Below are 13,305 nucleotides of genomic sequence, written 5' to 3' on the forward strand. Positions count from 1 at the left end.
AGCAACACCCATTATTAAGGCATTTTTTAAAATTCCCTTTAGTGGCAGGTCAGCAAAAACCTGGGGGCGTACTTACACTTTAAAGAATAACTAAACCCCAAACCCACTTTTTTTTTCTGCTGAATACAAATGTATTTGTGTGTTAAAGAGACATATTATGAAAAATCCACTTTTGAACACAAATGAGGTAACTTGAGTGTCCACCGGCACACAAAATGTGTAATAAACCCATCCAGTCCCTTGTTTGTGGTCTGTATAAGTCTTACAACACAGAGAAAAGTGCTCTGTTTCAAATTTTCTCAGTTTGTGATGTCACAAGTTTTATCGGGCTTTGCTTTAAACTCCAGCTGCCAAAGACACAAGAAGGAAGTGGCTGGGATTTCATTTTTAATGGCAATATCCTCTCCGTAGTTGGGAAATACTTGTTGTATCTGCCAACCACTTCACCTCCGACTGTTTCCATAATCTCATAACTCGTTTCGGCACACCCCGCGGGATAGGGGCGGGGGGAGGGGGAAAACGGAGCGCTCTGAAAGAGCACTTTTATACAGGGTTAAAAACGTCCCGTTGCTCGATTCATTATTATATAGTTTTTTTTTGTTCTTTTACCAAACCCAGCACAGATTTGTCATTTAGACCACAGGGAACTGTTTTATAAGGTGAAAAATGGGTATAAGATGTCCCCTTTAAGTAGTGTTGTAGATTGATCCAAGTTCAACTTTTATCATTTAAGTAGACTAGTTGAGTGCTCGTAGGAAGTATTTTTAGTAAACTAGCGCAGTGCACAAATTCTTGCAATAAAAAAGTGGGAGGTTAAGTAGCTTTTTCATGGATGGTTCATGGGAGCTTTAATTGGTGATCTTATGTTTCACTCTGGTTTAGTCGTGCACTCGGTCCAAATAGGCAGAGGACAGGTGATCATTTTATCACTTTGGTTTGACTTAGTTTGCGTAAAGAGCACAACTTCTGATCTGCTCCAAACAGCCTCTGGTGCAGTTACATGAGCTAACCCTTACTGGAGTAGAGACTTCATAGGCAGAGAAACAGAAACCCAAAAAAGAGGCTCTCAACAATGGGTCAAAGCGAGCGCTTTAAAGTGTACAGAAACTTATATCTTCTCAGTTTATTCTTTCACAACGTTCAACAATAGAGCAGCAACAAGTTGCTGTGGTTTTGGTGGTTTAAAAGCCCTGTTTTGCGCCATCGCACAGCTCTACTGACCACCCACAATGCCGTGCGCTACATGTCATTCCGGTACTTCCTGTTTTTTAATCCGCTCCGAGAGCAGTTGTGTTCAAGGCGCTCCTAATCGCTCTGGCCTTTGGTTGGAAATGCCTCAGAGGACTGACAGAACAATCGCTCTAGACCAGGTGCTTCTCAAATGGGGGTATGTGTAATGCTGAAAACTTTGTGAAAAATTAGGAAACAACCCAACATTAAATACTATAAAGATCGGTCAATTACGAACCAAGATACACATTTTTAAAACGTCCCCAAAGATGAGCGTGATTTTCAGCAGGATTTTTCCAGTTATTGAACTGATTCAGAATCAGTATATGGATCCAGATCCCCTCCAAAATTGTATTGAATCTTCCATATTGTAAGGTCTATCTTTGGTTTCAATTTTGTCAGAATCCATTTAGCACTTTTGACATAATTCTGCTAAAAGACAAGCAAACAACTTAAAAACCTTCTTAGTGGAGTTAAATATTCATGATTACATCTTCATCCTGAAAATTGTTGCAGGGGTCTCCTATAAGGCACAAAGCAGGATAAACTCTGGACAGGATGCCAAGAGAAGGTTCTTGGTCATCCCCTGGGAGTCGAGCTTAGGAGCTTTTAAATGTGCTGCGAAAATACAAGGTTTTCTAAATATATCTAGATAAATGTATATCAAGACAAAGTTATTGGAGAAAGCATGAAAGAAAAAAAAAAAAAATAGACTATTTATTGATTTAAAATCACCAAAAGTCATTCATTGGACTAGCCTACCCAAAGAACCAGTCGTAAACCTGTTCTAAACAATAAAGAACATTAAATTTATGCTTTCTAACTAAACGTTACTCTCAGAAATACATTTGGGAACTGAGTTCTCCTTCAAAAAACCTATCTCTACAAACAAAGTATTCAAAGTAAAAAAAAGAACAACAATACAAGCAGGAGCCTGCAGAGGCTTAAAAGCAAAGGTGGAACGATATAATGTGCTGTATTGAAAGAAAAGGCTATGAGAGAATGAGCAGGTGTGCTGGGAAAGACCCATGGGCTTCAGGGAGAGAATAGATCAATAACTAATTTCAGTACAGAGCTTCACTCGTACTGTTTTCCAATAAATGCTGGATGGAGAGTACTGCCTTCGCCCTCCCCCCGACTATCTCCATTCCATTCTATCACCTTCTCCAAGCAGGGATTGGTCTTGTGGAAGAAGTCGGCTTTTTGTCAGAGTAGTGCTTGTTTGGTTGGGTGGATTATGTTCTTGCTGCTAGTGCATAGACTGGATGTAATCCTACATTACTATTTCCATGTGTCCTCCACGAGTCTCCACATATGATGTCTCTGTTTCTTTAATGTTCTTCTGCACTCTTCCCCTCCCTAACTGTCTCACTAGACCAAGGCCAGTGTTGAGGTTTAGTCAGGAGTATGGAGGGAGATTGAGACAGACAGGAGAGGAGAGTGAGCGTGTGTCATGCAGGGCTGCTGCTGCTGCTGAGGCTCTTCTCCTCAGAGGCTGTGACCTAGATAACCAAGAGGAGATGGAGCGCCTGCAAGCCTTGGAGCCACTCCAGCTTCAGCAATGTCAGGAAGGGGTTAGTTGTGTAACACAATGTCCTATTTAGTTCACTCGTCACACACACACACACATACATAGACCCAAACACATATGTACCCTATAGTGCTTATGTGCCATCAAACTATGTTCTTTTAGAAGCTGTTCTTTCTGTTGCAGATGGAGAGAGGGGAGGAGACGAGATCCTCAGATGCATTTGATTTTAACACAAGCATTAGGAACGCTTGGTGAAACTTTCTACAACATACATCTACTGCAGCCCACACTGGAGTCCCAATGCAACCCTGTCAAAACATCAAGAGGCACACTCTCTAGGCTGCACTTTTCATTCTGTTTTATCTTTTTAGTTTTCTCATTCACTCGATTCATGTTATTAGCTCTGCAAAAACAACCACGAGGCACTCAGACGGCTGCAATAACTTACACTACAGATAACCCAAAGGTGTTCAAGTCAAATTCAGTAAAGCATTTCAGATAACTCAACAGACTGAAATTCTAACATGTTGACAGAGGGGGATACATATACAGGTTTTGTATATTCAAATCAACAGGAACACTGTTGGTGAAACAAACAGGATTAGTATTCAATCTTCAGCACAGAGATGCACAAAATTCACCATCATAATAAAGATTGATTAAATATAATGGGTCCAACACTACTGGAACAACGTTAATAGGCTGCATTGTGAATATGTAAATGTTTGACCCCAAACTCTGCTTGTGTTTAGGAACCACACTGTCATCTAGTGGTCATCCCTGAGAACTGCAAGCTACTTGTATGCAGTGCATACAAACTTTTTGTTAGAGAAGGGAATTATCAACCTTATTGCCAAAGTTATTGAAAATGGGCTCTAAAAACTTCCTTTGTGATAGCAGAACTAGCACTGAGCATGTGGTTAATCAAAGTCATTTCATTAAAATGACAATTATTTTATTTTTTTACAATAAATACAAGCTATATTTTAAGATAAAATTAGGCTGGTATTGAAGCAAGTGCACATCAGACATTCAGAGGTCCTTTTTTTAAAGGATGGATGTTACATTTTGTATTGCTAGTGTTCAAAACTGTGTACATTGCTCATTTATGCATACATACATACATAAATATGTATACAAATGCATATGTTACATGCGTTTGCAGGAGAAGGCGGGGCATGATGCAAAAAGTTAATTTAAAGTAGAATATAAAGAAATGTGTAGGCCAATTGTAAAAGTTTTTCCTACTGAGTGGTGCAACCTTTAGTGTAAAAAAACAACCACTGTGAAGTAGCACTTGTTAGAGTCATGATGATCAAAGGTTCCTAGACTGGAATATATAATATACATGCTAATCAATATTACAATATATATATTGTAAAGTGGTAAATCCAGAAAAAGGTTTAAAAGGTGAAACAAACATACACACATGCCTGAGCTTGGCTTCAACAACACAACAAGAATTCAACAAAGGCTTTGGAGGTTGGGACAGGTGACATCATTTAAGGAGCACAATAATCACACAGTTCTTATCTTATGTTTTATGTTCAGCTTTGACTCGGCTTGGGCTTGAATGTGTCCCATCCTGCCTTTAGAGTATATGTGTGCTCAGGCAGTAAAAAGTCTCTGAGTTTGTCCGGTAAAGGCAGAGCTTTGACTTTGTCTTCCAGTGGCCCGGGCTGTAGGTGGCTCCTGATTGATGCTCTGCAAAGGTGAAGCAGAGGAGCTGGACTGGCATCGTGCTCCAGCACACGGGGTGTGTAGGTCCAGCAGAGCCTCAGCATAGGGGTGAGCACCAGAGCGGGCAGTGAGAGCTGCAAACTGACAGCGAGATGCTGGGTGGGATTGCTTATTCTCATCAGGTGGAGCAGCTCCTCAGCCTGCTCCAGGAGAGCAGAGGCACCGGTCTGATCCGAGCACTGCTGCAGGGCTGTTTGGAGACGCTTCATCAGGAGGCCGTAAGCTGACCAGCAGACTTCCCCATGATGGGAGCAAACCATAGAGGCTCCGCTCTGGATTAAGAGAACAGCCAGAGGAAAGAGGAGGTCAAAGTGCCTCAGGCTGACCAGAGTCATGGAGGAAACGCCGTCAATCAGGCAGCCGTTGGGCACCATGCCGTGGGTCAGCAGCAGCTTGGTGGTTTTAAACAAAAGTTACCGATCTCAACAGCGTCCTCCTCACTGGCCTGTAGCGCATCCTCCACTAACAACACCAACGGTAACTCCACCATGTCACCGTCTACAGTGGCAGCATTGACGTCCGCTCCTTCAGAGGAGTAGACAACACTGTTTTATTTGTTCATTACAATGTACTTCATAGTTTTTATCGATTAAATTTCACCTGGCAAAATCTATATAGCAATAAAAGTGCAAGATGTTGAAAATGATGTTGTGTATTTAGTATGATGAAAACTACATATTTTCAATTAAATTAATATTGTTTTAGAGGTAGCAGCAAGTTTGTCTGAAAGGGCGGGGCATGACGCAAAAAAAGGGATTTCAAAGTAAAATAATAATGAGGGAAAAAACAAGTAAGTGTCTATTCGTATGGTTGCTGTACGGACAACCTCCTGTGCTATTGGTACATTTACCGAAGTACACGTATGTCTTAGGGTTAGGTTTAGTCTTAGTCACGTGACTATGGATAGAATGTCGGTATATTGATACGGCAACCGTACAAATAGCCACTGCTTAAAAACAACCACTGCAAAAAGTAGCACATGTTAAAGAGTCATGCTGATCAAGATAAGCATGCTAAGCCAACCCAGTTTCTACAAATGCTTTTTAACTGAAATGAGATAAAAGAAGCAATCACCGTCTTGTAATTAAGGTCACTGATCGGAACAGCAGAGAAACATTATAGTCTTTAGCAAATGCCTGTGCTGTTGACGCATACCCTGCAACATTTCTGAAACAAATACCAAATCACACAACAAAGCTACAACGCAAACCTAAGCTGACCAGTGTTTGGTTTGTACCTCTCTCGAGGAGAGCCTGGATGATGTCTGTGTTCTGCACAGTGACTCCATCACTGTTGGCCAAAGCATGCAGCAGTGCAGTTTTTCCTAGGTAAACAGGACAGAGGAAATCATTGTTGTAAATACATGTGTGTGTATCAGTGAGTGTCTCGAGCAGGTCATTGTAACGTTACCATATTTATCATAGGCATTCACATTAGCAACCCAGCTCCAGTAAGGTCAGCAGGCAGGGCAACCCTCTCGGAGTCCTCACTGGCATGGTCCAAAGGACTGCTCTCATGGACCTGCAAGGAATGACAACACAATACAGGATTAATGACCATGGACAGGAAAAACATGCAAGTAAAACACTTGATGTAACAAGAAATCAATACAGTCCATCTACTGACCCTTTCTCTCTTTTCAATGTTTGCTCCGTGTTTAACCAGCAGCCGAACAATGTCCTGCCTGTTCCTCAACACTGCTATGTGGAGGGGATTGCAGTAGCACACAGGATCTTAAAGACAGAAAACAAACAGAGCCTGAGCACGACAAGATGTCCAATGTAGTGGTGGACAAAAAGAGAAATTTGGTTTTGTTATGGTTTGCTGGAATTTTTATGTCCAAATTAGTATCAGCGTTGCAGAAGTAGAAGTTAAAGGGCTCATGTTACACTAAATCGACTTTTTCTGTGCTTTAAACATCATGAAGTACTATTTGGTCTTCATACACATGCCCAAAGTGTTTTTTCATTGACTCCCTCAATCGTTAGAGGGTGATTTGCTCCTTTCTTACTGCAGGGTGAGCCCAAACACCTCGCTCCAATTTGATGACGCGTTCACACTTTGATGACGAATTTGATGCAGCACCGAGGTGGAGAAGCCGCGCCTCCAGGAAGTAAGGTGAGCATGTCAGCATCCTTCGTGCAGTGCTATATATGTATTTGCTACAGTCTCTGTATGTACCGGTGAACACCCCGCCCCCAGTCTCATGTTTATAAAGCAGCATGAGCTCAGCTAGGAGGAAGAAGTCAGTGTCCTGTCAATAGACACGCCCATTCATGAATATGCATAAGCAGGCCACAAATCAGCCTGTTTGTGTAGAGTTGCTCATAAAGTGACTTTGAGGCTAAAACTCTGAAAAACAGGTGAGTATGGGAAAATAAACCTCAAATACTATGTTTTTAGAGTTCTTAGAACAAATGGAGAAGGGTGAAAAATAGCATGAAATGGGACCTTTAAGATAATTGAGGTTTAGGCTTTTTGGGTGACATTACAATGTACGAGGAAGGTTTTCTCTGAGCCTGCTTCAAAATTCCAAAGGTGTCCCCAACCAGGTTTAAAAGCACAATAATATTTGAACAAAAAAAAAAAAAAAAAAAGAATTTAAACAAAAATTTCTGGTTTATTTGGAAACAAGAAATAGATGATTATTAGTAATATGGACTTTATATTTTGTTAAGCGCACTGAGATGACTTTGTTGTAATTTGCATTATATAAATAAAGTTGAGTTGAGTTTGAATTATCTAATCAAATTTTCGTTGGTCCTACTTTTACTTTTATAGGAATGTTTTTAATAATAAAGAGCTAAAGTCTATATTCTAAACTAGCCTTGATCGTTTTTATCATACTTTTTCTCTCACCGCTGTATGTATTTTGCTAATATTTATTCATCAGTAGGCCTGTAACACCAAAGTGTTCCACAAGTTTAAGTGAGGAAAAAGCGAGTAAATGAGTAAAATAATTTAACATATCAGTGATAGAGTACATACAGTAAATCAATTGTTTCTCCATAATAATCTTATTTTACAACAAACATGATTTATGTTTAAATGTTTAGATTTTGATTGTGCTTTCAACCTTTTTATCAGTAAGGTAACATAGTGACAGTAGTAATTAAAGTGTTGAATATGCACCAAAGGTGGGGGAAAAAAAAACAATTTCACAATTTTAACGCGATTTTTTGGGTGCCAATTTTTATAATTGACTCTGCTTCCCAGTATCGATTATTTTTTTTTATTGGATTTTTCACATTTTCGTGAGCGACCACTGGGTGGCGGTAATGTATCGACACGTGAGGGCAAACACGTTGCAGCAGCTGGGATTTTCCTTTGGCAAACAAACCAACAACAGTGATGAATCCTGCAACTGTACGATTTAAATTGCAATTTAAATCAAATCGGGACATAGGGGTATCGTCCCAGCCCTAATATTCACTAATAAATGCATTACATACAGTTACAGTCAAACCAAAAAGGCTACAGAGGAACAGCATACTTCACTGATATGTAAATACCTTCAAAGTTCAGGTTAGCTCCATAGCTCAGCAGGATTTCCACAGCGTGCACCAGGCCTCGCTCTGCCACCTTAAACAGAGCGCAGCTGATGCCCTCCTGAAACACCTCGGAGTGAGACTCTCGATCCAGCAGCTCCACTAAAGACCTGCACTGGGCTGATTCATCCTCTGCTTCTCTGCCACGATCAGGGACAAATATCCAATAATAGCCCAGATTTAGTAAAGGCTGCTGGTTAAATGACACTAGATGGAGATGAGTTTGATTTAAATATAGATTTGATCACTGAGTCACAGAATTCTTAGTTCACAAACATTCACTTTTACAGACACGTATCAATATGAACAAAAACCATTTGCTCCATGAAATATCCATATAACATGCACATGTTGATAAACTTGTATTCGTGTAAGTAAAACTAACTTTGAGATTATTATTTCATAATAATTGGACTGAAATACAGAAGTGGAAAAAATTCACGGTGCACACACGCACGAGAGGAATCGATCGTTGCATGTCTGATCACGTTGCATGTAATAATGACATAATTATGTTGCTTGGTAGGAGTTCCTTTCGTCACAGCCACTGAAATGAAACAATATATTAATAGAAAAGTTTCACGCGATGAGATAAACATGGTCTGAATGTTTTTAGGTCATTTTGGGGGTGAGAATAATTCTTGGTCGCGGCTATTGATACAGAAATGTATGAAATATGACTGCCAGTCTATTGATACGCAGCGCCCCTCATTGGCCGATTTAGGTCACATGATAGGTGCACCATGTGACTTAAAGTTCCGTCAGTTTTATGTTAGCTCGTATTTATTTTTAGCTACCCCGCTAACCCTTTTATTTTAGCCCTAGCCCTATAACTATCCTTAACCCAAATGTTTATCTTTTTCGTATATGTATTTTAAAGGTGGAATTTGCTGTGTTAAAATGAAAAATATATATGTCAAAAGCAGGATTCGAACCTACGGCAGCAGAAGGAAGAATTCTTGGCACCTTAGACCACTCGGCCATCCTGACACAGTGAATAAGCAGGAACATTACACTGCTTCATCGCCATACGCCATACCTCATCTCGCTCCTCCATCTCCAACCTCCTGTCCCCTCCCTCCAGGACCAGGCGCTGACCCTGGGAGACAGAGCTTTTTCTAATGCCACCCCCACCCTCTGGAACTCACTCCCTCAAAATCTTAGAGACTGCATGGAACCTTCTCACCTTCAAAAAAACACCTCAAAACCCCACTTATTGTATAGCCATTTTATCTATCTATTTATCTGTCTATTTATTGTTTATTGTATGCATTTTTTACTTATTTCTATGCCTCTGTAATTTTACTTATTGTTTATCCCTGTAAAGCATCTTGAGGACTGTGAAAGCGCTATACAAATTAAATGTATTATTATCATTATTATAATGTAGAAAAGGTCCAGAAAATCTTTTAGATATTACGTTTATGTCACAGCTACAGTGTAAAATGGTTAGGTTTATGGCTAAAGTTAAGGTTATGACTACAATATGTATTATGTAATGAAGCTATTTTAGTAGTTTTTGGCGAAAGGAACCCTTTCCTGTTGATTTGAATGTGCTCCATAAAGTGAGCTAGTACCTGCCCTCATGGCCCCCATCTCCTTCATCCACTCCCAGCACACACAGGACAGCATCCACCAGCGGCTGATATTCATGGATCACCCTCCGAAAACCCGTGAAGGAAGGCATCGCTGCTACACACCTGGAGGTCAACATTAGATTAGTTTCACTTTGTTGTCAAGTGTTTAGGAGAACATTTCTCTGTTTAAGCGCACACGAGTTACGAAAATAAAAAAACAACTCAGAAAACCAAGGAGCACACACGATTAACGCGTTTTATTCGGGAAGAGATGAATTTTATATTTCATAATGTTTTATTATATTTACACTTCACGTATGTACTTCTAGCGTCGGTATGAGGCCGCACGTTAAACATGTGTTTTAACTAATGTTACATCGTTTATCTCTCAATAAACATTTACCTCAGATAACTCCTTAAATTACATCAAAACATTTCCTAGACATATATTTGGCAAATAACTTATTTCGTCCATAATTCAGATAAAACGTATAATAGAGAAGTTTGACAATACTCACAGGACTGTGTCTGCCTGGTCCGCCGCTGTTTTTTCTTCCCATCAGCAATGCTGCGCGTAACAAGGTTCCTCTTAAAATAATGGGTAAAACTGGTCAAATCAAAGACAATGGATAAATGGTTGACATAAACAACAACCAAAAAACTAGTCTATTATTAATTTTAATTTACATTATTTATTTATTTATTTATTTATTTATTTATTTATTTATTTATTTATTTATTTATTTATTTATTTATTTATTTATTTATTACATAGGGTTTTAATATTCAAACACACTTTCTTATTTCTCATGACATTTACAATGTATGCTATTAATAGTGCTACTAATCTTTTATTTTCAGTTTACTATTTGCAAAAGAAAAGAAAATGAATACAGTTGGCTTGTTAATTCAATTTAATGTAATGCCATTTAAACATAAAGCTCAAAAATATTTATTTTCATCTTCATGTTACATTCTTATTTTTCTTGTTTGTTTGTTATATTTTAGCTATAGTGGATATAAGGGAGATGTTTATTTTTTGGCGCATCTAGGTCCCTGATAGCACACATACATCTCGCCGTTGTCGGCACAATCAATGAAGTTGCATCGGCGAGACATATTATGGAGAGTGTTTGCTCATTGGGCAGACGTCGCAGAGACATCGGCGTTTGGCCGATTTTTGGCCGATGGATTAAAGATGCTCAGCGCGGACTCTCCACAGCTTATATTACCCTTTATTTAGTTCGGATCATTCAATTCGTAAATATCTCCATATTAATCGTCTAATATTTACTTAAATCTGATAGGAATATGGCAATAAAAAAAAAAAAAAAAAAAAAACAATGTACAAACAACTAAATTGCTTATTACGTGTGGACAAAAAAAGATAGACACAGTTCATGATCATTAATGTATTTTCAGCAGCATAGCCCCCAGCACAAAAAACAGCTTCATTGAAGGGACATTTTACAGTTCTACAATTTTGTAAGTGTATCACCGATTTGGGGAAAAAAACACACAAAATGACGCATTAGGAGTAGAATGCCGACGCACGATCTGAGGCCAACATCGGCGAGACGTATACGTGCTATATAGGTTGTTTATTATTCTTTGTCTTTATGAGCAAGTAAACCCTGGCTATGTCCGCTTGGTGACATTTAGTTTGTTTTGAAGACAAAACAGTGTCATTTTTAATGTGTGAATGTCCAACTGTCGTGTCAGATACATCAAAGTCAGTGCATCTCTTCATAAAAACACAACATATGTTCTTCATTGAGCTAAGGTGGAACAGTTGAGAGATAAGGTCAAGAGATAGTGGATATGTTGGATTTGATTAAAAAATCTGGCCTTGACCCTACAAACTTAGCAAATCATTGCCCAATTTCCAAACTACCCTGGGTGTCCAAAATCTTAGAGAAATGCATTTTTGCACAGTTGGAACCTTTTTCAGATGAAAATGGCACTTTAAACCCGTTTCAGTCAGCTTACAAAGCATTGCATAATACTGAATGTGCACTTTTAAAGGTTTTTAATGACTGATTATGGAGGCTCTGCCATTTTAGTGCTTTTAGACCTGATGGCTGCTTTTGACACAGTCGACCAGGAGAAAATAAAAATGACAGAAAAAAAACAAATAATCCAGTTGTAGATATCTCAAATTCACCAATTTGATGAAACTTTACAATATTTTTAGGGGCTTTTTTTTTCTTCCTTTGTTTATATTGCATGAATGCAGGCATTTTTAATTGCAAATTGTGTAAACAACTCAACTTTTCCACAAGTCTAGCAATTTCTCGCAAACAATTTCACAAAATTCCTCTAAATTACACAAAAAATGGGTAAAGAGATCGCATGGGTGTCAGGGGACCGCGTAGGAATGGTTTAAGTCCTACATGTCGGGGAGGTCCTTCTCCGTCAGGCTGGAGGACTCCACCTCTTCTTTTGCTCCACTTCATTATGGAGTCCCCCAAGGATCTATCCTGGGACCCATTCTTTTTGCTCTGTACCTCCTCCCACTTGGAGAGATTTTTAAGAAGCATGGCATATCTTACCACTTCTACACTGATGACTGTCAAATTTACATGCCTATTGCCAAGAATGACCACAGCCCCCTGACATCCCTGCTTGACTGTCTATGTGACGTCAAGGCCCCACTGACTTGTGCTCACTCAAAAATTATTTGCATCCCAAAGTCACCTGCCTTGGCGTCACCATAGACAGCAATTTTAAACTTGATAAACAGATTAATGGCATTTTAAAATCGGGCTTTTATCATCTTCATCTTTTATCCAAAGGTAAGCCATTTTTATATTTTAATCTTTTTGAACAAGTTGTCCATGCTTTTTTTCCAAGTCATCTGGACCACTGCAACGTCCTTTACTCAGACATCAGCCATAAAGCACTTTCCTGCTTGCAATTAGTCCAGAACACTGCGGCACAACTTTTGACAGGGATAAAAAAAAAAATGTGAACATATCACCACAATCCTTGCCTCTTAGCACTGGCTCCCTATTGATTTTAGAATAGATTTTAAAATGTTGTTTGTTTTTAAAGCTTTGAATGGACTGGCCCCTCAGTACAACGCAGACCTCATCCAAATTTACCGACCCCAGCATGCTCTGAGGTCTGAGGGCCAGCTGTGGAACGCAATGCCCCTCCACGTCCGAACAGCCCCCACTGTGGAGTGTTTTAAATCTCGTCTTAAGACCCACTTTTATTCTCTGGCTTTTACCACTGCGTAAGTTGTGTGGTCCCCTGTGTCTTATTATTTATTTTATTGGTTTTTAATGTGTTTTTATTGTTTTATACTCATTTAGTGGTGAAGCTCATTTGTATTGTTTTGATTTTACTGTTTTTATGATCTCATGTGAAGCACTTTGGAAATGTTTTGTTGTTTAAATGTGCTACATAAATAAAGTGGATTGGATTGGACAAATGATGCTGTAGATGGAGCTGCCTGGCAAAAAGAAACTTAGAAGACCAGAAATTGTTTACTGATCTATTGTAGCAATGCTTTTGCTTATACACTGTATCCTGCATGATGTATGATGGGGATGACAAATGAATAAACCTTGAAGTCTGTGTAAAGCAGAAACACATTTGTATTATGAGTTTGTCACGCCACAGAAACATGTGTTATTGACCACTGAGCCAAATTTGCAAGATGAAAAAAATCTTT

The 13,305-nt window shown here is 39.1% G+C and overlaps 1 protein-coding gene across 1 annotated transcript; it reads right to left on the reverse strand.

Moving 5' to 3' along the window:
* Positions 1-3,102: 3,102 nt before the first annotated feature.
* asb6 (ankyrin repeat and SOCS box containing 6) lies at positions 3,103-10,179 on the reverse strand. Its single transcript, XM_028457502.1, is given in 12 exon segments — positions 3,103-4,518; positions 4,520-4,563; positions 4,566-4,907; positions 4,910-5,026; positions 5,739-5,825; positions 5,912-5,939; positions 5,941-5,973; positions 5,975-6,022; positions 6,128-6,234; positions 8,014-8,189; positions 9,627-9,749; positions 10,145-10,179. Coding segments are annotated over 11 exon segments (1,302 nt in total). The 5' UTR covers positions 9,737-9,749; positions 10,145-10,179; the 3' UTR covers positions 3,103-4,308.
* Between the last annotated feature and the right edge of the window lie 3,126 nt (positions 10,180-13,305).

Source organism: Gouania willdenowi, chromosome 9 (genome assembly GCF_900634775.1).
Source record: "Gouania willdenowi chromosome 9, fGouWil2.1, whole genome shotgun sequence".
NCBI classification, from domain to species: Eukaryota; Metazoa; Chordata; class Actinopteri; order Blenniiformes; family Gobiesocidae; genus Gouania; species Gouania willdenowi.